At 44.7% G+C, this 24,967-nt stretch overlaps 1 protein-coding gene across 1 annotated transcript in view; it reads right to left on the minus strand.

The window, feature by feature from the left end:
* LOC110499190 (transformation/transcription domain-associated protein) overlaps positions 1 to 24,111 on the minus strand; it is an 80,447-nt gene extending 56,336 nt beyond the window's left edge. The window contains exons 1-36 of the mRNA XM_036956019.2: positions 23,836 to 24,111; positions 22,759 to 22,937; positions 22,283 to 22,332; positions 22,031 to 22,141; positions 21,812 to 21,916; positions 20,840 to 20,923; positions 20,493 to 20,549; positions 20,224 to 20,349; positions 19,792 to 19,958; positions 19,507 to 19,603; positions 19,213 to 19,351; positions 19,047 to 19,125; positions 18,413 to 18,647; positions 17,879 to 18,227; positions 17,601 to 17,698; positions 16,412 to 16,606; positions 15,978 to 16,169; positions 15,582 to 15,747; positions 15,123 to 15,379; positions 14,784 to 14,984; positions 10,911 to 11,062; positions 9,528 to 9,727; positions 9,105 to 9,322; positions 8,689 to 8,886; positions 8,282 to 8,542; positions 7,637 to 7,798; positions 7,308 to 7,404; positions 6,949 to 7,070; positions 5,927 to 6,097; positions 5,729 to 5,797; positions 4,933 to 4,953; positions 4,219 to 4,338; positions 3,905 to 4,024; positions 3,508 to 3,672; positions 837 to 1,018; positions 408 to 606 (exon numbers count right to left, since the gene is read on the minus strand). Of these exons, the coding sequence (XP_036811914.2) occupies positions 408 to 606; positions 837 to 1,018; positions 3,508 to 3,672; positions 3,905 to 4,024; positions 4,219 to 4,338; positions 4,933 to 4,953; positions 5,729 to 5,797; positions 5,927 to 6,097; positions 6,949 to 7,070; positions 7,308 to 7,404; positions 7,637 to 7,798; positions 8,282 to 8,542; positions 8,689 to 8,886; positions 9,105 to 9,322; positions 9,528 to 9,727; positions 10,911 to 11,062; positions 14,784 to 14,984; positions 15,123 to 15,379; positions 15,582 to 15,747; positions 15,978 to 16,169; positions 16,412 to 16,606; positions 17,601 to 17,698; positions 17,879 to 18,227; positions 18,413 to 18,647; positions 19,047 to 19,125; positions 19,213 to 19,351; positions 19,507 to 19,603; positions 19,792 to 19,958; positions 20,224 to 20,349; positions 20,493 to 20,549; positions 20,840 to 20,923; positions 21,812 to 21,916; positions 22,031 to 22,141; positions 22,283 to 22,332; positions 22,759 to 22,858 (5,265 nt within the window). The 5' untranslated portion in view covers positions 22,859 to 22,937; positions 23,836 to 24,111. The remainder of the gene's footprint in view (positions 1 to 407; positions 607 to 836; positions 1,019 to 3,507; positions 3,673 to 3,904; positions 4,025 to 4,218; positions 4,339 to 4,932; positions 4,954 to 5,728; positions 5,798 to 5,926; positions 6,098 to 6,948; positions 7,071 to 7,307; positions 7,405 to 7,636; positions 7,799 to 8,281; positions 8,543 to 8,688; positions 8,887 to 9,104; positions 9,323 to 9,527; positions 9,728 to 10,910; positions 11,063 to 14,783; positions 14,985 to 15,122; positions 15,380 to 15,581; positions 15,748 to 15,977; positions 16,170 to 16,411; positions 16,607 to 17,600; positions 17,699 to 17,878; positions 18,228 to 18,412; positions 18,648 to 19,046; positions 19,126 to 19,212; positions 19,352 to 19,506; positions 19,604 to 19,791; positions 19,959 to 20,223; positions 20,350 to 20,492; positions 20,550 to 20,839; positions 20,924 to 21,811; positions 21,917 to 22,030; positions 22,142 to 22,282; positions 22,333 to 22,758; positions 22,938 to 23,835) is intronic.
* Between the last annotated feature and the right edge of the window lie 856 nt (positions 24,112 to 24,967).

The following is a 24,967-nucleotide window of genomic DNA, read 5'->3' on the forward strand; positions in this document are numbered from 1 at the left end:
ATCATTTTCGGTTTATCGTCCCAGCTCTAAACACACACACAGGCACAAGAACACACACTCAAGCACAAACACACACAGGCACAAGAACACACACTCAAGCACTAGCACACACACACGGACAGCATCTGCTCTTCGCTAGAGAACAATTAAGAGGATGACTATATGAGCAGCATAATTCATCAGGGGGAGAACTGGCGCTGCACCGCTGAAATTAAAAAACTCTGCAGTTCAGCAGGGAACACTATAAGAATATAGCCATTTAATTACAGATTTTTTTTAATATAATGGTCTTTCACCATATATTTGTGGGTGCGAGTGAATGCATTTGAGGGGATGCAGTGTTCCCATATACATCTCTGTGTGTGTGTGTGTGAGAAAGAGTGCGATAGCGAGAATGGGTTGGTTACCTTGGCTTTGAGCTCATCGTTGAAGTGTGGGTCGTTGAACTCTACGAAGCGGAAGAAGAGGGCCCGTTTGTGAGCGATGCTGTAGTTCTTAGGGATCTCCTCCTCCATGTAGTCCTTTAGGAAGGTCATGTTGCACAGGAAACGACCCGTGAACGCCCTCAGCAGCTGGAACAGCAGCTCGATCTCATTGAAGTTTCGTCTGGGGGGGGGGGGGGGGGGGGGCAAGGAGTACAAGTACAAATCCTTTGATTTTTGTAGAAGTCATACATCAATGTCTGAAGATTTACATGAAAGCTCGAGGTTGCACAGTCAAGGATGCATTTCTCTCAAGCCTCTTGAGTTAAGAAATATTGTGCAACTGATGCACATTTGCAGTAGCTGAGCAGGCATTAAGCCAGCACTATCATGGCGTGTGTGTGAGGTACATACTTGCAGTAGCTGAGCAGGCAGTAGGCCAGCAGCTTGGGCTCCTTCCAGTTGATGGCGGCCATGTTGTCTTTGCGGTGTCGTTCCTGGAAGGCCTCGCTGACCCAGACCCGTCTAAGCTGGCTGACCAGAGAGTGCTGGCCCGCCAACCAGCCCTCCTCATTCTTCACTATGATGCTGATAATCTGAGGAGTGAAAGAGGGGAGAGAGAACAGTAGACTCAGGTGTGAGAAGGTATAACAAACTCACTCTGTTGGAAAACATTTGATAAGTGTAAGTAGGGCTGCGGCAGTGATGAAATTTCATCAGCCGGTGATCATCTAGAAAATAACTGTCAGTCTCACAGTAATTGACCGTTAATTAACAAACATTTAGCATCTCCTGGCTTCCACACAGCCTACAAGCCACTGATGCAGACCTTAAGAACATACATTTTAAAAAGTCTAATAAATCCATGTAATATATGCTAAACTTCACAATAAATCCATGTAATATATGCTAAACTTCACAATAAATCAGCTCTAAAGAAACATGATAAGTAAATGTAGTCTATTTCAGAATAGCATACTCTGAGTTGTCCTTATGTTAGGCCCTGATCTGGCTAGGCCATATGGCTGTGGGCTACACTAGCTCAGATATTTGATATTATTTATATATATATATATATATATATTCATTCTGTGGCATTATTTTATAGTATGAAGAATACAATTTAACAAAGCTGAAAAAAATAAAGGATATTTTCTCCAAACGATTTGAAGGAGTGTGCACATGCAGCTATTCTGTGTTGAGCCGTTAACAAAGAAATAGGTATTCCTATATGGTTAATTTAGAGTTATTAATGTAAGTATTAATGAATGTTCTACAAAGGTTAGGCTATATGTTTAGATGTTTAATACATTGTAAGGCTGCATGATGCGAGTCTAATGATGATTTGAAAAAAGTAGCTTGAAAAGGCATGAGCTCTGCTTAGTTTTTTTGAGCAAGCTATACACACACTTCATCGGTCACTCATTCACAATATGACAAGCACTTGATAATGCCTCAAATTTCCCGGCAGCATCCCCTTTGTATGGCCATAATGCCCCCCCAAAATTCCATGCCTTTTGCAGGCCTTCTCCCTAAATGCTTCCCGCTCCAAAGCCCTTCTCATCTCACTCACATGGCTCTCCATCACGTGATCTGGTCTTTCTCACAGGCTACAAGTGAAGACAGACACATCGGGGACGCAACTGCGCGTGTCCTTATCCAATTCTGAGGTGCATGTTGAAGATATTGGAAGAACTGTCCACATTTACTTTTTCAGCCAACAAGAGGAGTAGGCATAACGAACAGCAAAAGCACTAGCCTATGTCATACTGTCCCCCATAGTACAAAGGTCGACCTATTCTATTCGAGAAATAAATATTCCAAACATAGTCCAGGACAGTTGTGGGATGCGATAGACCCAAATTAATACAACCACTAGCAAAACAACTTTTTTACGCAATGTGGCTGACGCAACAGATCAGAACGTTTGGCCAAAAATGCTGATAGGCTAATAGTTTATTTCTTCACATCATAAGCGCAGCAATGCGCATACAGCAGTAGGTTATACGCGTAAATATTCAATTAGCAGGAAAACACCATTATCAAAAGTGACCAGAAATGGGATTATGCATGTAATGCTTTTATTATAAAAACAAATGTGCATTTATGGTGAAAATGAACTTACCCAACTTGAAACTCACGTGCTGCATATGTATGCCAGTTAGGCTCTACAATCCTTATAAAGCGGATAATGTGCTTAAATTTAAAGAAGTTATTTGGCCACTGTAGTTGTGATACAAACCTTATCAAAACATAGGCCTATGGGCCTACATGGGGTGTGCGACTATGATACGAAAGTTTCTTGCCTGCGCTGGGCATCATTCACAAGTGATAGTGTGATGGGTGACAATATTAGCCTATTATTGATTTCATCTTGTCTTTACAAAGAGTAAATAATAAATGTGTGAAATTTGTTTTGATTTACAATGGACCATTATCATGCACCTGTCTTGAAACGGGCAGCGGGGGAAAATACATGTCAGCTATGCACTTAAAAAGCAAATGGAGGATGCTTTTCCTGTCGTAAATTTTCATGCCAGCCATATAGGCCATACTCATTTTGTAAATATAAGCAATGTGCTTAATATTAGGAAAGTTGAAAAATAAATATAGTAGCCTATAGAAAGCTGATGTTTTAGTAGAGGCCATCACTCTTTTTTCTTAAGCAATTGCATAGCCTATTGAAATGGTGCCCAACATGCACTCATAGGCTCATGAAGTGTTTGATTAGATTTTCAAAGACATTTGCATTGATGTCAGAGTGACTAGAGGAACAATAGAGTGCTGAGTACCAGGAAGTTAGCCAGTTTGGTAGACTACTAATGACCAGCAGCAGCATCAAAGCTTGGAGAAGCTTAATTACTGTGACTAAACGGTCACATGGAATTTGACTTCCTTCATGACTCGTGATCGTATTACCGCCACACCGGCGGTCACAACAGCCCTAGGCGTAAGCAACATGGCTGAAACTAGCCTGTCAGCAGTAGATTAGCATGAAGTGTCATGGGGTAAGGAATGTGTGTGTGTGCGCGTAATGGAGTGCACTCGTGTCCAAAGCTGTGCATCTGTGTGCGTCCTCACTCACCTTGATGGCCTGGAACTGCAGGTCAAGCCGGGCTGTGTTGGTGGAGGGGGACCCAGGTCTAGCGGTGGCTGCGGTACCAGCAGGGACCAGCAGGGGGGCGAAGCGGCTCGGGTTGGAGGCTAGCACGTCCCTCAGGGGCTTGGCTTCTTTATGCTTCAGGAAACTCTGGAGCACAACAGTGGAGAGGGGATTAAGAGAATGGGAAATATAAAATTAATTTCTTACAGAGATCCATAGAGCAAACCAGCTAAATGAGAACACCCAGAGCAAAATGTTAGCAGCCAAAACGGCACTTGTATTTGGCAATTGTTTCCACACAGGGATTCCTTGACACAGTTAAAACCCGGTAGTGAGACAATGTGCCTGAGGCTCTTAGGCAGGAGGGCATTTGTCTCACCATGAACATGCGGCTCCACTGTGGGTCATTGAGTGTGGCCTCCATCATGAACAGCTCTACGGTCTGGGACGGGTGACGCGTCAGGAACTTGATCAGGGGCTCCCTGAACGGACTGCCAGCCTGGGGGGGGGGGCAATAAGTTAACCATGTCCATGACAATCTAAAAAAGTGTTCTTTAAATGGACTGAAAAAGAAGTGGAAGGGAACTATAATTCAGGGGTAGATGGAGAGGTGGAATGAGGAGATTAGAGGGAGAGAAAAAGAGAGAGGAGTGGAAGGATGGAGAGAATTGAGGCGAGAGAAGTGCCTAGTACCTCTATAAGCATGGCCCGCTCGGTCTTCATGACCACTTCCAGCAGAGGTTTGACCAGAGTCTGAGGAGCTGCTGGGATCAGGTGGAACAGGTTGATAATGGCCGAACATATCTTCATCTCCTAGAGAGGGAGAGGACAAGAGGGAGAGAGGGAAAGTGGAGGTGAGAAAATAAAATAGTATTAAGTCATCTTTACCAACATCTTGAACAGACATCTTGATTTTGCAGTAACTGTAGAGATACACTAGCCCAATACCAAATGGACCCCTTAGTCCGGCCTAATCCCTAGACTCTTTTTGAGATCTGAGAGGATTGGCTAGAGCTCCACGAGTACTTAGGGAGTAGGGGGCAATTTGGAACTGCGCGACAGGGCATTTCTAAGGGAAAACAGCTTCAGGGGATGAGGAAGTGATGTCACTAGTTGGGGAGTGGTGATTGGTTGTTTTGGAATATGGATGAGAGGGGTTGAGAGTACCATCTACAACTTGCTGACTTCAATGATGATTGATTTCTATGACTTTACTATTAGTGACTCTTATATGACGTTAAAATGAAATGGGGTCATAAACTGAGTTGGGATAAAATGTCACAGAACATTTTGATACGGTATAGCACCAGGTAAGGTTAATGTTAAGCAACCAAACACAACAGACAATACAATCCACCAGAACTACCACAACACTATGGGGGGGGGCAACATTGGACCCAGTCTCACCTCAACGCCCTCCAATGCAGGCTGTGCCGGAACGGAATGGGAGAGAATGGAAAGAGTCAGCAAAGCAGTGTGTGTGTGTGTGTGTGTGTGTGTGTGTGGGGGGGGGGTGGGGGGGAGGGTGCATGAAGGATGGAATGGAGTGGAATGTGTGTGTGCAAATATTCAGACAGTGGCAAAGACCTGAGAAATCTCAAACATTTTCATACTGAACAGGGGAGAAAAAAAAACAGGACAATTGGTTAAACAAACTGGTATAGTTGTGCTTCCTTCCTTATCCCTCTATCCACTCTCTACCCCTCCTTAACCCCCCCTCACTCTCCTCGTCATCCCTCTTATCCCTCCCTGCCCCCCTCCTCCTCCTCATCCCCTCTCTCCCTGTTCTCCTGTGCGGTTGACCTGGTGGTCTCTGCCTCATTGTCAGTGGCAGCCCTCAAAGAGAAGAGTAGTGGCAGGCGAACAGAGGGCCAATTTACATCTCATTACCACTACGTTTGAGGAGCGCAGAGAGAGGAAGAGAAAAGAAAAGCAGGAAATAATGGATGCTATTTCTGCGGAGGCTGACGGTGGACGGTGCATCTCTCCCCCCTGCAACACCTCTTCTTCCCCTTTACAAGGTTATCTGTCAGAGATAACGAGTGGAGAGACGGTGGCTGGGCTGCTGGCTCTGCGCTCTGGCTGGCGCCTAATTAATCATTGATTGTAATATGGCCACTCACTTCTCATCTGGCGCAGGCCTCACTGAGGAGCTGTCAGGGTGCATGTGTGTTAAGTCATCTTCCTATGTGTTCATACTCACACTGCCATCGCTGCGCTGGCCTCCCTTGTGAGTTATGACTACCACCTCCATCCACTTCCTAAGGTGTTGCTGAGAGAGAGAGAGATTAATCAGATATTTAATCATTCATTAATTCAAATGGATGACTACCTCCTTGATGCGTTAATAGCGACTTAATAAATAATGTTTAGCCCAAACTCAGCAGCCTTCCTTCTTTACCATCATCTGGTCACAGAACTTGTCGTTGAAGGAGTTGGGGAAGAGGCGTGTGACCGAGGTGAGGCGGTTGACCACGTTGAGGGTCAGACTGCGGTAGTCCCCCAGCATCATCAACAGAGGGCGCATGTGGGTGTGGATCTGGTCCACCTCGATGGTGGCCCCTTCCAGGAACTGGGAGACAGAACAAAGAGAAAAAAATACATTCCTTTAACCATAATCATTTTTCAATTCAGGTCATTCTCAGCATGAATCATGGCTTATTCTCACCAACTTTATTTCTGTCTCTCAACCCAAGAGCCCAGTAAAACAGCTCTGGATGATCCAGTGCCTGAGAGAAAGGCCGCAACAATAAGGCCAGGGCCAGTCACACACACAGGGATGATGCATGGCAGCCACATTAATTCTCCCCTCTTTGCTCAGAACAAACACTCCATCCTGTATCGACCGCTCCCTGGCAACGCTCATTAGTGTTAGGCCAGGGAAGACAGCGTGAGAGGAGGCGAGAATGAGAGGAGAGAATGGAGGGAGAAATGATTGTTGGATGGAGGGAGAGATGAAGGTGTTGATAGGTAGATTGAGGGTATGAAGGCTGGAGGTCAGTGTTGCATTGAGGAAGAGGCACATGTAGAAGAAATTCAATGATTTTGTGATGGAGGGAGAAAAAGGTGTGCAATGAGGAGATCAAGAAAGAGAAATAAGAAAGGTATGAATGAGGTGATGAGGATAAAAGAAGGGAGAAGAAAGGGAAGGGAGGATACCTAGTAAGTTGCACAACTGAATGCCTTCAACCAAAATATGTCCTCCGTATTTAACCCAAACCCTCTGAATCAGAGAGGTGCGGGGGGCTGCCTTAAAATCCACATTGTCAGCCCAGGAACAGTTTTTGGGGCTGACTGCCTTGCTCAAGGGCAGAACAGCAGATTTTTACACCTTGCCGGGTTAGAAATTGAACCATGACCTTTCTGTTACTATCCCAATGCTCTTAATGGCTAGGCTACCTGGGACGTGTATAATATACTAACCTTCCTCATACAGGCCTCTCCTGCCTCCTGCAGTTCAGAGTTGGTAGAGTTGAGGGCTTTGAAAAGTGCAGCAATGATCTTCTCTCTGGACTGAGGCAGGTAGTTACAAGCTGCCAGGGCATCTATGCAGACAGAACAACTGTCAATTTACTGCTTTATAAAAGACAAAATGTTGGATTAACACATTTGTTTTGAGATGCTGTGGAATAGTAGATGATGAACAAAGCATAATTAGAAAGAATGTTGTTCCCATTTTGTCGAGTTGATTGTGATATGCGTGTTTGTTCTACATGTTGAATGGCAGAATTATTTGGAGTCCTTCAGTGTAGTAAGTACTCAGACTCCTGTCATGTACTCACTAAGGGCAGCGATGCGCAGGGGAACCAGAGAGGGCAGGCTCTTATAGCAGGGCAGTTTCATCAGAGCAGCGTCCTCAGCCTCACACAGGTTCAACAGCTGGAGAAAGAGCAAGAAAGAAATGTAATCAATACGGATCAATAGGGGATGGAAATACAGAGTCAACTCAATACATTGTTGACTCAATAGGGCAAATTGTTTTCAACAGTTTGTGATAATTATTGGATAGACCACTTTTAAGGTATGAAAACAAAACCTATGATAAACGTTTGACTTTGTGATAAACTATTCCTTTCAGTCCGTTGCCATGGCTATGCCCACGACCTCTCACCTCTGTGTAGAAGACCTTGTGCTCCATGACGTTGAGGTCCATGGTAAAGAGGCGTGGCTGCAGGGTAGTGCAGAAGGTATTGCCCTCCATCAGGCCGATCTGGGCATTGGCCGGCTGGTGACGCAGCAGGTGTTTCTTAGGGGGGATCATGTCCTGTAACACCTGTGAGTGGGAGGGGTTATAACAGGTTATAAATCAACAGGTGCTTCTTGGGGGGGGGGTGTCACGGTCTGTAACACCTGGACCATCGTCCCAATATCTGTAGCATGTGTAGAGCAAGGGCAATATCTACCACTGCCTAACAGTCACCACTTTATGAGCTACGAAAAATCCTGTTTCAATTCAATTCAATTGTTTCATTCAATTTCTATGATGGTGAATGCATACATACACACGATAACATACGCACATGTACACATGGATTTTGTCTTGTAGATATTTGGTAGTAGAGTAGAGGCCTGATGACACACAGTACATGGTGACTTCTGTAATTAAAGTAATTCAAGTATTGTAATGTTTTTTTAAATTGTATAACTGCCTTAATTCTGCCGGACCCCAGGAAGAGTAACCTTGGCAGCAGCTAATGAGGATCCATAATAAATACAAAATGTGCCACAAAACCCTGGTACGGCATCTTAGACCCACCTCTTTGTGCGGCTCCATGATGATGGTGACACTCTTCCCGGTGACCTGAGCTAGCACCTGCAGGGAGTGCATGGCCTGCTTCCTGACTGTGGAGTTGGGGGAGGTGACCTCTCTCACCAGGTCATGGGTGACCATGTGGAAGGACTTGTCCTGAGCAGCCAGCAGCTCCTCAGTCTTCTCCTCATCCTTCAGAGGGGTGGCACAACGAACCAGGAGCTGCTCCAGAGTGGTCTTGGCCATGGCTACTGCACCATTAGACACCTGGAGGTCAAACTTGATATATTTAACTATTGTTTTTACCCTCCCCATAAACACATTTTTCTTTGATTTGAATGTTTTAACCCTGTGTGTCAACACAAATCAGACAACTAGTGTCTGCAACAGTTGGTTAACACAGGTAACTGTACCTCCCCAGTGAGGTCCATCATGACAAAGAGCAGAGCCTTGAGGAAGGTGAGTTGGTTCTGCAAGACCCAGATGAGAGGTAGTCTCTCCATCAGGAACTTAATGGACACCACCCCGCCCAGCTTGGCGTACCAGGCCTGCTCATAGCAGCATGCACACAGACGCTCCACGATGTAGGAGAACAGAGGCAGCTGGCACGCCTGGGGACAGCGACGAGACAAGAAGGGAGATGAGGGGGATAGAAAGATTAGCAGAATGAACTCATCGCAAGCACTTATTCACAGACAAAAATGAAAACAATTACAGTAATCAAGACTTCACATCCTACTTAAAATATATCAATTTTTAGAAATCACCACCAACAAGCATTAAAGTGATGCAATCCCACCGATAAACCCCCAAGCCCCCTTTCTCTCACCCTCTCCTTGGACCCCAGGATGATGGAGGCTACGTCGAAGATAACAGCCAGAGCCACCTCTCCTATTTTACACAGCTCCTTTTCCTCGTAGGCCATGCAGATGGCGATGGCGTCGATCAGAACCAGCGGATCCATGCCCTTAGAACCGTTCTCCTCACTGTGGAACATAGCTGTGTTGGGCTGGCTGCCCAACTGGTAGCACTGCAGCAAGAACGGACCTGGGGGTGGGGGAGACCAACACAACAACCATGAGGAGCATAGAAAAAGGAGGGGAAAAGAGTGAGAGAATGAGATACCGAAGGAGAGAGACAAAGAGCTGGAGAGCTTCCAGCCAAATGAGAAAAAGAAGAAGGGTGGAGAGACGGTCAAGTCCAAAATGCAAGTGGTACAAAAACACAGGAAGAGAAAGATTAATTCTCTCACCACACTGCTGAGCAACAGCCACCATGGTGTAGTGTCTGATGAGGCTGGCCACAAAGGGCAGAGCGCTGGGGCGGAGGTCCTTAATGACAGCAGACATGAATGCACCGGTCAGTGCCTGTTCAAAAGTCCTGCGGGCCGGCGTGTCCTGGGCCTTGTAGCGGTGGGAGATGATCACACTAGGGATCCACTTCTCTGTGAAACTGGACACACCGCAAAACACACTAAATGAACATGCCGCCACAGGACATTCAATAGACAAAAGCAAAGGACAAAACACTCCCATTAACATTTTCTTTAGTGTTTCCCCTAGGATTTTTTTCAGTAGGGGAGAGTTGGTGGCGGAGCTGCTGAATGCATATACGGGAAACACTGGATCATATGACAAAACTGTAATGCATCATTTACAGGGCCTGTCGCATGTTTTTATCCTGCGGTAAATGTCTCTGGGTAAATCATCTGTTGTCTCTGCCAGTGCCTAAAAACCCTGAGGACCGACAGAGACCGTCTTTGGTTGGTATGTGCCTCTCTGTCTCCCCCCCCCCGACTCTCTCACAAGAATGTGTTGTTATTTAGCCCTGCTGAAGGGGACGGGTTGGTGTGTGTTATTTAGCCCTGCTGAAGGGGACGGGTTGGTGTGTGTTATTTAGCCCTGCTGAAGGGGACGGGTTGGTTTGATTGAGAGGCTGTTTTCTCCATGCTTGAGCTTATGTTTTATAATGCCAGATGCCATGGCTACCCCTGATGGATTGCTCCATTTCATTATCACCATTTAAAATAATTTTGCTTTCGGAGAGGGAGAGGCTGAGAGGGGAGAAAATGAGGGAGGGAGGGATTTAGGGGAGGGGGGGGCAGTTAGACAGACTGCCAGATCAATTTCTGTTCATTTACAGCCCCGGCCACTCTGATGGAGCTCCATTCTCACTTCTTGGCATTTGGTGATATTAAAGAAAAGCTGATGCTGTTCACTGAAAGGCCCTTTTCACGGTGACCAACCGGTAAAACAGACAGAGAATGAGGGGGCGAGAGAGAGAACAGAAGTCATGAATCAAAACATCTGACAGAGGTGGGGGGGGGGGGGCTGTGTGTGTGTGGAGCAGGGAGGAGCGTAAACAGAGAGGGGAAAGTCAATTAGCCCCTGGTGAGGATCAATGATAGTAATGAGACCCACTCTCCCCTCCGTCTCTCTCTGCCGAAGCATCTTTCAGTAATCAGCAGCTGTAACACTTGACAGAGCTGATGAAGCAGCTTGACACGTGATGGAAGATATGAGAGAGGAGGGGCAAAGTGGAAGGGAGGGATGGAGAGGGGTATATATGGAGATTAATTAGGGCAGAGGGAGAAAGACCTCAAGTCATATGGGGTTAAGGGTGTGTGTAGTCTTACTTGGGGTGAGCAAGTAGCTGGTACAGGGCGTGTTTGTTGTCGTCCAGGCTTGTCATGGCAACCAGGAAACACTTGATGACCTCCCAGGCCTGTCGTCTGTAGTACGGCTCCGTGTTGGCACTCTTTAGACAATCCAGAGCCGTCTCTATAGCCTGCAGGGGAAACACACACAGAGAGATGTTTACCTTCCAACATCCATACAGACAAGGCTTCAAAATAAGATCCTACAGTAAATCATTTAATTGACCATGGTGGATTCATAAGATGAAAGAGCAGTTTTTTTGTCAACTTACAAAGGACCCTTGACAAGCAGTAAAACCAAACGTAAGTGTTCAACACTAGTGCTGAGCGAATAGTGCTTTTTGAAGACGGTTCGGTTTGATTATTTTTTAAATAATCATGGTTTTCGATTTCGATTGTTGTTTTCTTTACATGAAATGCATTGTGTGGCTTGAATGCTGTAAAAGAATCAAATAATGAATAAAAGCCTCATGATGGTAGTGACTGTCCATTACTGCTTATCACGTAATAACCATCATTTATTCACATTACTTAGGGCCTACTTTAAGCAAATATTTCAGTTATGTATATTAAATGGTTTTATGTAATGATATTATTTCATTTCAAGTCATCATCTCTATAGAGCTGCTGCCTACGTTGTCTGACCAAAAATCACAATTTTAGTACTTCTTCAAAGTAAATAAGGCATACTTTAATGACTGCTGAATACCAACAATCAAATCACTTAGATCCTGTATTTTCCGGTAGAGATACCTCGAAACAACAGCTTTCTATCCCTCTCCATCACACATTCTTCTGTCTCTTCTCTCAGGGTCTGCCTGACACTACTATAACAGGCGTTAAAGAAACACAGACCGGCACGCAGTGGATTATGGTCATTGTAGTTTCAGGTTTTCTGAGTGAAACTATGTAGCATTTTGTCCTGTTGGAAATTACAACTCCCTAGGACAGATTTATCGCTATAGAAACTACGCAATGTGCGCATTGAGCTTACAGGAAAAAACAGAAGGAAATGGAATTCAAATAATTAAACCGATGTTCATCATTTAGTTGTTTAAAAATATAACTAACATTTCAGTTATTCGCTCAGCATTTCTCAAAACTTCCCATGAAAACAACCCTTTGAACCAAGTTAACAAATGTAATATAATTAATTGAAAGTTAAAATAATCTGAGTAGAACAACAAATACCCCACGGCTCAAGACTAACATTTCCCCATGATTTGGTGCCCCCTCCACACAAAAATTGAAATCTGCATCACACAATAGAATACATTCACAATGCCTTATTAAGAAGGCGAATCGACTACCGAGATTGTATTCAATAAATAAGTTGTTACAGCTAACATGTCAAAGCAGGAATGAATGATCCTAAATAGTTTGATATGCAACCTAATTGCAGTGAATGTTTTTGGTAGATCCAGAGATAGTAAAATATAACAAAACCTGTCAAAATAGGGCTCCAGAATATTCAGATTTTTTTGCCTTAATCTTTATGTTCACTAACAGTATTAAATACTGTATAGGCCTAATTCAATATGTGCTAATTCACCACCTGAGGAAGTGGAAACTCAAAACACGTCCTCTGGATCCCCAACTCTAAAAATAACACCTTCTAGTAGGCACAATAACAGTAAACGCAATGTCCTAAAAATAAACTTTGCAATGAGCCCTTGTGCACCTGCGATGGACAATACGCATTTCCCCATGCACTCCACAGATATCATGATCGTAAAACAGGGTGCTTTGAGCCAAGGTTATAGTAAACTAAAACAAGAAGAAAAAAAAAACACTTGAGTAAAATGGAAATAAAATGAACAAACCCATTTGATAACATAAAACGTATAATCTTTGGCTCTAAACCAACTAAAATAAAAACGAATCATGAATTATGTTCAGTTGTAGTGTTTGTGTTTTCAAGCGTCTGAATCTGGCGGGTCAAATTGAGATGACCCTTAAAATGATGAAGTCAAATTCACGAGCAGCACCGCATATATTGGGCGTGTTTAAAAATGGTAAGGCTAAAGTAACCGAGGTGCATCTGCGACAGCCAAAAGTCAGACACTAATCTGGTTTTCCAACAGCAAGGCTCAGAACAACATGGCAGTGTTGCCAAAGGTTCTTTATAATGTCAAAAATAAAATAAAATCATGTATTCCCATATCACACACTCAAACCATAATATTATGTGTTTACATTGTACAATCAATTAGTGAGAGACAGCCGTAAATATATTTATTTGAATATATCCATTGTACACATAAATCAGTCACACCTGGGAGAATTTTAGAATTTTATCTAACCCTACCTCGCACAGACAAGTGACAGGGTCACAAAATATGACAAAATGGTTGCAGACTGGAGCCCTGTACCCTGTGTAGAATAACAACCCTACTGCACTCGGGCAGTGTGTTTAACTCATGCCTGAGATCGGCGCTATGCGTAACCTGTCATGGAGAAAGAAACTCTACACATGGTGCCGGGCCCGAGCCCAGCAGAAGCCATTTCAACTGCCAGATTATGATCTGACAAACCAATGCGGCCGGACACTTAAGGGGGAGAAAATGAACTAATTAACGCCACTCAGAGAGAGGAGCAAGGGAGAAAGAACAAGAGAGAAGGATGGTCTGTCTGGTGGAAGAGGAAGGCGAAGAGGAGGAGAGTGCATAATTGAATTCTACTGGCTTAGCCCTGTCAGCACATTAGGGCTACACTGCTACTGGCTGACATGCACTCATCCCATCTCAACAAAGTACATAGATATAAAGACAAAGACATTAGAAAGTGTTTTGAATAAAGAGAGACTCAGGCGCTTTAAATAGACAGTGTCTCACTTCAAAAGGAGGAGGCAGTGGAGAGAGAGGGGGCCGGCGGAGATAAAGAGGACGAGGGAAAGTGGGAGAAGAGAGCAGGAAAAGAAGGGGATAGAGGGAGAAAATGAGTGAGAATGGAGGGCAATAGCAATGGTGTCTTTTTGTAGGCACTAACTCCGCCACGGCTCTTTGGTCAAAGCCTATGGGGAAATTAATAGTTTTTCTTTTTGGGGGGGGGATAAACGCCAAAAATAAGGTCTGTGGTAAACCTCACTTCAGACCTTATTTTCAGCATTTATCCAAAAACCCCATTCATTTTCCCCATAGAGATGGCAGAACGAACCAGAGAAAACTCATTTTAAGACTACAAGCTGGCGAGCTCCAGAGGAACAAACACCGTCCTTCTAGTCATTACCATCCAAATAAATTTCAGGATAAGACACATGATGTAAATACCATTAAGCCACTTAATTCCAGAGAGAGAAAGGGGACTGTGGCATCCATCTTTGGAGCGTCAACTCAATTACAGAAATGACAGTCTGCATGTGTGTTTCACTATCAGCAGACAGCGATAGTCATTAGAAAGCAAATAATCGTCTTCATCCAGGGTTCTGTAGATTGATTATTCATGCCTGGAGCAGAGATGAGGAGCCCGTAAGGACGCATGATGTCTTTAATTACATGGGGAAGACAGTCTTCTCTCGCAGAGAGAAGCTCAACTCTGACAGGGAACGATCACCCCTATTCTCGCTACTTTCACTGTTATCTAACTACTTTCTCTGCTTTGTTATCACATTGAAATAGAAAAGGAGAAAGGAGTGGATAAGTGGAATTAACGGAGGGGTTTTGAAGTTGTCTCTTGCCTAGATTTTTAAAATGTTGCTCACTAGAGTTTTGCTTTGAGAACATACTACAATACCCTGCTACTGTGACTTAATGCCCAACACAGCACAGTTGAATACCTTAACCACTACTATGATCCAAAATGGCTACCATACCAAGCTCCATTCACACCCGTAATGGCTGACAAGTCACATACCTTCTCCATGGGCAGCTGTATAGAGGCCTTGCAGTCAGTGAACTCTGCCTTGATGCTGGGTCCCTGGACCTCAGTCACCACGTACTGTAGTCTCTGGGATTCCTTCAGCATCTTCCTGTTGCTGCCGCCAAACTTCCCCAGCACTCGGTACGCCACATGGCTGATGGTCTCCGCTGGGTTACGCAGCGTCCGCCACAACGCCTAGGGGGGGGGAAGAGGGGTCAAAGGTTAGGAAGTGAGAGCAGAGACTAGGATGTGTGTATAGATTGAATGTGTGTTTGTGGGGGGGGGGGGGGGGGCACGCTTCTGTTGTGCCTGCATCCGTGTGTACGTCCTTACCTGCATAAGCTCTGCTCTGACGGGCTGTATATGATCGTAGAGGAAGTCTGGCTGCAGGTTGTCCACACAGAGCTCCAGGGTGCGGAGGCCCTGGCTGACCAGCGTCTGGGAGCCATTCAGAGCAGAGACCAGCGGGTCCATCAGCATGGGCAGGTAGGGCAGCAGGGAGCTCAGCCTCACAGGCACCGTCAGACACAGCTCCACAAACAGATCCTTCATGTGCTGCTTATGGAGACCACTCTGGAGCATGTTGAGGCCTGGTGGAAGGAGAGTGGAGGCCAAAGTGAGGAGAGAGGACTGGAGACGTCCTGTAAAGCAAATTCCTGCTTGGCATCCACCATGTTTTTTTTACCCATCTATCCTGTGTCTTCAGATCAGTGCATATGAAAAGACATGCTACTAACTTTAAAAGCTACAAAACAATATTTTAATTAATTTTTTGTGTGTGGCGCAAACTACCCTGCAGCAGGTTGGGTAGTAGGGGCAGGAACTCCTGGTAAAGCAGGTCATGGCTGCCTCCACCAATGGAACGGAAGAGAGCCCTGAGAAGCAGGAAGTAGTTGTATGGTTCCTTAGCAGACTGGGCCAGTTCCATGGAGCTGTTCACTATCTTGTGGAGGTGAGGCTGGGGGAAGGAAGAGACATGATTTGTGTTCGACATCGATTCATTTGGTTTTGAAAGTATGGTGAACATCACAATTTAGCCTTCAGACAAGATTAATGTTGTTTCCTGTGCATTTCAATTCAGTCAGGATAGTTATCTCAACAACCATTGTCAATTTAGGACAGGGCTTCCAAGAGGAAGAGGCATCGAAACTATGCAACACGGATGATGAAAATAAACATCACCCTAACCTTGAGCATCTGCTCGTTCTCAGCAGCGAACAGCGAGACAGAGCCGAAGACCAGTTTGAATAGCTTGAGGTAGAGGTTGGACAGCTCTACGTTGGAGCCCATCTCAGGTAGTCTCTCCAGAAGGTACTCCACCAGGATGGTGGCAAACAGGACTGACGTCGACAGGTTAGCAAGGAACGAGTTAGCCACGATCTGGAAAAATTAGACGGTGAGGTTTTACACATTAGTCCCCAAACAAAACCAATCCTACATACACACATTTCATTGAAAGTTATCTTTAGTCTAGGACTAGACTTAATCTGGGTCCGGGAAACCGGACCGAAATGTTCCATTAAACCCAGATCTGAAATTGCTCTTAGAGCCCTGAACAAAAGTAGTGCACTACATTGCAAACAAGGTGCCATTTAGGACACAACAACAGAGTGTGGGGTTACCTGCAAGGCGTAGTTCTTGGAGATCCTCTCCACCATGTAGGGGACTGTGGTCTGGAAGATCTCCTTGAAGGTGAGGGGGTTCATCATCGTGAAGACCCCAGCAAAGTGCTCCAGCACCTCCTTCTCCTCCTTCATACGCACCGTCTGACAGTTGGCCACTCTGATGTACGTCTGCTGGTTGTTGGCAATCTGTACCTAGCCAGGAGAGGGGGATGGGGCGCTGTTATATTACGGTTATTACAGCAACCCTGATCAATCTGTACCCTGTACCTAGCCAGGAGAGGAGGACGGGGCGCTGTTATATTACGGTTATTACAGCAACCCTGATCAATCTGTACCCTGTACCTAGCCAGGAGAGGAGGATGGGGGCGCTGTTATATTACGGTTATTACAGCAACCCTGATCAATCTGTACCCTGTACCTAGCCAGGAGAGGGGGATGGGGCGCTGTTATATTATGGTTATTACAGCAACCCTGATCAATCTGTACCCTGTACCTAGCCAGGAGAGGGGGATGGGGCGCTGTTATATTACGGTTATTACAGCAACCCTGATCAATCTGTACCCTGTACCTAGCCAGGAGAGGAGGATGGGGCGCTGTTATATTACGGTTATTACAGCAACCCTGATCAATCTGTACCCTGTACCTAGCCAGGAGAGGGGGATGGGGTGCTGTTATAGTATGGTTATTATGGTAACCCAGAGTAATCTGTATCTATCTGAGGATGGACGGGGCACTGTTATACTATGGTTATTACGGTAACCCTGATCAATCTGTACCAGCCAAGAGAGGGGGAGCTGTTATATTATGGTAACCCTGAGTAATCTGTAGCCGAGGGCAGACGGGGCGCTGATATTCACAAGTATATACAATATTTGGCTCTCGTTACAACCTGGACTTGATAGTGGTACGACCTGGAGTTTCTACATTGTATGGCCCTGGTTATACCATAGGCAATGTACCTAGCCAGGAGGGAGAAGAGAGCTGGTATACACATGTACAGTATATAGTGGTATGAGTTTTCAGAGTTTTCCAGAGTTTTCTATCTGGTTATATCCTGATCAATCTGTAGCTAGCTAAGCGGGCAGTGGAGCTCTCTTATACATGTGTAGTGTATACATGTATAATGTATGGCTATATAATCATATCTCCATAAGACAAAGCCCTACTGGTACACTGGCAGTCATACCTGGTAGATGTCCAAGGCCTGCATGGCGTATTTCACCAGCTTGATGTAGATCTGAGTCTCCTTGGGCTGAAGCTGCTTGTTAGGAATGAACTGGGCCTCTGCAACACAGAACACACAACAGGAGTGGTAAGCAATCAGTGAGGTTAGTTTATCCTGAGTTATCTTCATGAAATGAGGATGGAAATCAATGGGGAAAAAAGGGTCAATCTTGACATCGGAACTCAAGTGTCCATTTCTCCTCCGAGTGTAATGTAAGGGCCATTTTTTTGGCTCCTCACCTCCAGGAGCCTTGCAGGAAGTGATTCCCCAGGTGATGGTCTTCACCCCACAGACCAGCGTCTTCACCAGGCTGCGACAGTCCGACACCTGGAATGTCTGCTTGTCCTCCTTCTCTCCCAGCCGGTCGAAGGGGGTGGCGGGGGCGGGAGGTGCGGGGGTGACAGGGTTAGGGGGCGCAAGAGGAGGCAGGGCAGGGAGGACAGGGGTGGCTGGGAGGGCAGGAGTTGTGGGGACCCCGGGTAGCGCCCCCTGTGGTTCGACCACGCCCATCTCTGACTGGGGCTTGCACTTCTTGAAGATGGTGGCGAGCTGGTAGCGAGCGATGGTGTGGAACTTCAGCACAAACACCTTGAGGAAGAAGGAGATTGAAGATGTATTGAAGTCAATGTCTTGATAATCATAAAAGGAACATAATCTTCTTACATGGGGAACCTAGAGATAGTATAAAAGGTGCAGAGTTGATTTGTGATTGGGCACAACATTGCCCCTTTCCTTATAAATCAGGCTGTCGTTTCCCATCTCGCTTTACTTACTTCCAGCATTCTCATCAGTATGTCCCGGCCGTTGCCGTTCTCCTGTTCACTCTTGGAGCGGATGCAGTCGACCAGGTTAAGCAGCAGTTTGCAGGACATGGTCTGGATGCTGCTGGGGAGAGACTCGTCATCTATGTTCTTGGCAAACAGCTGCACGGCCAGAGACAGGTCTGTGAGAGGCAGGTTCTGACGCACGTGGTGCACCAGGTCTGCCAGCGTGCTGTAGGCCAGTGGTCTGGGGGGAGAGGAGTTGCAAAGGTTCACCACTATCAAAACAGAAGGTTATATTTCAGGTTATATAGTTCAATCACCAACTACCATGTAGGCCAGTGGTCTGGAGTGACAGGAGAGAGGGAAGGGAGAGGTCAGAAGAGTTCACTATCAAATGGAAGGTTTTTACAGTTTACGTAACATCTCAGTCATTTAGCAGACACTAAAGGCTCTAATCCAGAGTGACTTATAATCAGTGCATGGAAGGTGCCAGAGCTTTAAAGAGCATTAGAAGACACCTTTTCCCTTTTTTTATACTCCACCATCCACAGATCTGCCAGGTCTGATAGCTACAGCTTGTTTCACATGGAGACTAATGAAAGATGAAGGCTGGTGTTTGATGAGAGGTTGAGAATGGTCTTACCTCAGTGTCTCCCGGGCTGTGTAGCCAGACCCGATCAATATGGACTCATCAAAAAGTTTGTCCATGCAAGGGATGAACTCTGCAACAGAGAATGAAAATAAAGTGTCAGAATTAGTCTGAGTGAACGAGTTTACATTTGTTTGTGCATGCGTGCGTCAATGCGTACGGCTGCGCAGGTCTGTGGTGAGGATGTGTTTGGCAGCGATGAGCAGTTCCTTGCGTAGATGGGCTGTCTCAGAGGGACAGTTGGTGAGCAGCTGCAGCATGCCCTTTACCATCTGCTGGGAGTACTTCCCTACCAGGTCCTGGTCAGAGGGATACACAAACACAATATAGTTTAGAAAGTTCCATGAAAACTGGCATTAAGTACTCTGTGTGCCAGGTAAATACAATACAGAAAATGAAATGAGAAATTGAACACAGGCACATGAAGTGAAAAGCACAACATGGGTATATGTACTTGGTAAATGCGGATGATGTAGGCCAGGAAGGACAGGGTCTTGATCTGAGCAGCGATAAAGTCAGCATACAGCTCCTTGTTATACAGCTTGTGTTGCCTGAAAGTTACATGTTAGGGTTTACAATAACTACTTATATACAAAGCAAACAATTCCACTGTACCCTTAATAATGATTTATGCTTTAATACCATTTCATGTTCTTGTGGTTGTTTAGCAAAAATAACAATTATGACTGACTAAAGGACGGAATCAAGACAGACTCAATCGCACACACAGGCTTCTTACCTGGCCTGGGGAGAAACCTGCAGCATGATAGTGTTCATGATGAGGGGGACAAACTCAGATACCACGTTATGGATGTTCAGTTTATACAGCTGGTACATGAGCACCACTATGATAGGCAGCTCAGCGAGCACCTTCAGGGACAGGGACCCCCGTGGGATGATGGTGTGCTGGAGAAACAAATAAACAGGAGTCAGGCAAGGGAAATGCCAGCCTATATTCAGGATCGGTACAACAGTATGGAACATTCAGATAGAAATATACTGTGTAGAACAGACATGATTCAATGATGAATCACATGAGCTCTGTGCCTTACATTTCTACCTAGAAAACAAGCCCTGGTCTGAGATGCTTTGCCAGTGCTTCTACACCACCAAGTGGTAATAAGAGGAGTTACAGACAGTTGATAGAAGTATTCAGGACAGGTCTACTCACTGTGCGTGTTTCACTGTCCTCCCTCTCGGGGGCGGTCTTCACCAACACCGAGGTGATCATGCCCACCATCTCAGGAGAAGGCACAGTGTTCTCAGCTATCACCTGGGGATTCTCAAAGTACCGAGCCTGAGAGAGAACAGGGACAAGAACAGAGACAGGGAGAAAAGACAAGAGGGAAGGAGAATGCAAAAGTGAGAACATGATTCCTACATCCTCAGAGACCAAACATTTCCCCGCTCAATAAGCCACCTGCTTTTCTGTTGTCTTACCACTACTTTAGGCAGCTCCTTATAGATCTGCTTCACAAAGTCCAGAAAGTGATGGATCTGAATAAAAGATTACAACAGACAGTTAATAACCTGATCAGAGGAGCACAGTTCAGCATCCAGACATGGGCTCCATCGCAATTAATCTTTGCTCGATTCCTCACATCTTCTTTCCTCGCTTTATTCTCGAAACACATTGGGGAAGAAGGTCTGATCCAATATGGTTAAGGTGGCAAGGAGATGCGAGGAATCATGGAAAGAGGAATTGAGATAGAGTCATGGCAAGACACTGTAGGCAGGTCTTCTGTTCATCAACACAAAGTGAGATTGGAGAAAAGAAAGGTTCTCACCTCTTGAGAGATCTGTGGACGGAACTGTTTGTGCAGTTCAATGATAATACGCAGGCATATCAGCACGTTCTCCTCGCTCTCAATCTGAAAGCAAACAACGAGCGATGCAATGCAAAGAAAACACTGAGTCAATCAGTTCAGGTTAGGGACAGATAACTATCTTAACTAAATACACTGAGTGCACAAAACATTAAGGACACCGTCCATGACAGGCTGACCAGGTGAAAGCTATGATCTCTTATTGATATCACTCTCTAAATCCACTTCAATCAGTGTAGATGAAGGGAAGGAGGAAGGTTTAAGAAGGATTTTTAAGCCTTGAGACATGGATTGTGTATGTGTGCCATTGTGTATGTGTGCCAGGATTTAAGTGACTTTGAACGGGGCATGGTGGTAGGTGCCAGGCGCATAGGTTTGAGTGTGTTGAGAACTGAAACGCTGCTGGGTTTTTCACACGCAACAGTTTCCCTTGTTTAACAAGAATGATCCACCACCCAAAGAACATCCAGCCAACTGTGGGAAGGATTGGAGTCCACATGGGCCAGCATCCCTGTGGAACGCTTTCAACACCTTGTAGAGTCAAGCTGTTCTGAAGGCAAAAGGGGTGCAACTCGATATTAGGAAGGTGTTCCTAATGTTTTGTCCACTCAGTACGTGTGTGTGTGGGGTGGACAATACCTTTCTGATAGATTTCTGAAACGATTGGTTCCTATGGAACATTCCACCACCACACAGTTCCCATCTCTCAGCAAACAGGCGTTCTCAGATCTTATCAGTTTTACTTTCAGCGACCAGAGTGTTTTAAGGTACATTTATCAGACACACTCGCACGCACTCAGTCAGTCAGTCACCATCACAAATACACTGTACCTTACTCTGGACTAAAGCATATCGCTCTCATCACATCGCCTCTGCTGAAAAGACGATACGCAGCATAAATCATGTCTGTCATAGACGCGAGTAACAACTTACCTCCAGGAAGCGAAACATGACAGACAGAATGTTCTTGGTGTGAGGTCTCAGGTGTTCATTAGTTGGGATCCGGTGGATGATCTCCAGCACCAGCTTCCTCAGTTGCTGTTTTAAAGTAATACAAGGTGAATCTGATTCTTGTGCATTCAATGACTTCATGTTTAAATTGTATCTGTCCTTAAGCAAATAAATATTTAAAATGATTTAATGTCCTCCTACCTGTGTGGGCTTCTCCTGCAGGAACTGCACCTCTCCGTCCTGGAGGAAGGTAAGGAAGCGAGGGATGATGTGTTCCAGGAAGGTGGAGTACTGTGGCGATGATGTCACATTCTGAAAAAGACATCACCACTAACATAAGACCAGTTTTCATTATGTAGACAAGATAAGTGAACAGTGTTGCGACTTACCGCTGTAGTAGAAACAGACATAATGGGTATACCCATTCTAGTTATTCTATGGTTAGAAACTTACCTCAAAGTTCTCACTGACCTCCTGCATCATCTTCAACTTTGTTTCATCAGCTGAGTGTTGGAGGATACAGTAACAACATTAAAACAGCTCATGTGACACAATGAGTCATCATATACTTCTCATCTCTGTGCAGACAGGGACACTCAGATCTTATCAGTTTTACTTACAGCGCCCAGAGTGTTTTAAGGTACTTTATCAGACACACTCGCACTCACTCAGTCAGTCACTCACAAATACACTGTACCTTATTCTGGACTAAAGAATATCGCTCTCATCACATTGCCCCTGCTGTAGAGATTATACCTAAACCATAGATTACTGAATAACTATGCCCACAACTCACCAATAGCACCTACAGCTACAGTATACATTAAATCACGCAAATAATTATGTTTCTGATCACAGGATATTTCTCAGGCTGATGCTGACTCTCAGACTATGGCACACTCAACTATCATAGTTTCTCATTCACTTACGAGTGTTGTTGTCTGTGAGGGCTGCCACGAACTGCAGGTACTTCTTCATGAGGGTGGTCTGGTCCACCACCGTTGGGCTAGGGGTCGGCACGAAGGCCATGGTTCCCGCCGGGAGTGACAGGGTTACGATGGGGTAGAGCAGACAAGAGTCTGCACCTCTCACAGAGAATAAATGTGCGCTGCGTGTGAGAAAATGGAAGAAATCAGAGACAATACGACATTTGATTTGCATGAGTAACTAACATACAAAACAAGTCAAGTGAACGTGTCAACAATTCTCTAACAGGCAAACTCTCTATAGTATGACAGCAAGCAACCGCGCAGTCTTTGTATACTCATAAAATTACATATGTATTCTCCGTAAGACCATTTCCAGTACTATGGTCAGTGAGCAAATGCGTACGGCTGAATTTAACTTACCGAAATGTATACTATTCCACCACAGCGATCTAGGATTCAACTAGCTAGCATAACATACTGACTGGGTCGACAGGTAGCCTAGTGGTTAGAGCGTTGGACCAGTAACATTAACAGGAGAATGCTAGATCGAATCCCCGAGCCGACAAGGTAAAAATGTGTCGTTCTGCCCCTGAACAACGCAGTTAACCCAGGCTGTCATTGAAAATAAGAATTTGTTCTTAACTAGTTAAACTAAAATACTATCAACGTGCCTCTAGTTCAAGTCAGGCGCACAAAGATGACATAATCTATAGCATGCAAGTGATAAAATAAATAGATAAACATTGTCCGTCGAACACGGACAATCCTCACATAATTACTGCTTAAAACTACACACATAAAATCAAACTTAGAAAGTGACCATATTGGATGGTTTAGTCAAAGACAAACTCTGTGGTTTAGTAACCAGGCTAGCTAGCTAAGATAAAGAAACCAATCGCGCTAACCCCTCACATCCCCGTTTAGCTAGTATGTCGACAAAATAAATATATGTTTTACTTTTTGAGAACGCATTCGCTAGTTAACGACTTCATCATCCCAAAATGAGCATGCAAAGCAAAATATACATTATATTTTAAGGAAAGTAATTGAAAAAGAAAGCATCCCATTTAAACTTACCAACTAGCACAGACAGGAAATAGTACCTCTGTGACTTCCGGTCTCCGAGAGCCAGTCTGATATATGTACACTTTTGCACTTTACTAGGATAATAATTATATTCCCATATGCAATTCTTTGAAACATATTGTTTATATATGCATAAATAATACCGTAATGTGATATATATTCCGGTTCCTTCAACAATCCTCATCAATATAGTACTTGGCGGAATGATATTCAGGAACGGATTGATGTTATAAGACCATCGTTTTCGATGGTCTTTTTCTGCTCTACGGATTGTTCCTAGGCAAACAATTATGCGGTAAACTGCGCAACGCATGCAGTGGAGCGCGCCAATGTAGCGTGAAGTTCTGGGTGTCTGCCCACTTGGGTCTGTTGCTGGCTGTGTGTTTAGTTTGCATCGAGTTATACAATATAAATATAGACAATGTATGCATGTGTCATATATTTTCTAAGTATGTAGCTATGTCGTTCTTTTTTTTAAGCCAGCATTGGCCATTAGCCCCTATAAAGATCAATTTACAAGAAGTCAGTTTGTGATTATAGGCCTACAGTGAATAATGTCCCCTGTAGTAATATATCCAATATAGCAAACAGTTCAGTCCTAAAGTCCTTGCTTAGATGTTGAAACAAATCCTTTGCCACAAGATGGGAATAGGCCATCTTTGTTTGAGAAAATATTTAGGGCCTACAGTACAGAAATGTGATCCTCTGTAGCTCATTTGGTAGAACATTGCACTTGCAATGCCAGGATAGTGGATTGCCTTCATTGGACCACCCATGTGTAAAAATGTATGCACTCATGACTTTGGATAAATTGGTCTGCTAAATGGCATATATTATTGGTATAAATGGAACGGTACACATCAAACGTATGGATACCATGTTTGACTCCATTCCAATATTCCATTCTACCCATTACAATGAGCCCGTCCGCCTATAGCTCCTCCCACCAGCCTCCACTAATAGAAATGATAGTACATTTTCCAAATTAAGAAAACTATTGTCAAGTTCTGACCTTTATTTCCTTTGTTTTGTCTTTATTTAGTATGGTCAGGGCGTGAGTTGGGGTGGGCAGTCTATGTTTGTGTTTCTATGTTTTTTCTATTTCTGTGTTTGGCCTGATATG

Source organism: Oncorhynchus mykiss, chromosome 20 (genome assembly GCF_057628025.1).
Source record: "Oncorhynchus mykiss isolate SJ-2025 chromosome 20, ASM5762802v1, whole genome shotgun sequence".
In the NCBI taxonomy this organism is placed as follows: Eukaryota; Metazoa; Chordata; class Actinopteri; order Salmoniformes; family Salmonidae; genus Oncorhynchus; species Oncorhynchus mykiss.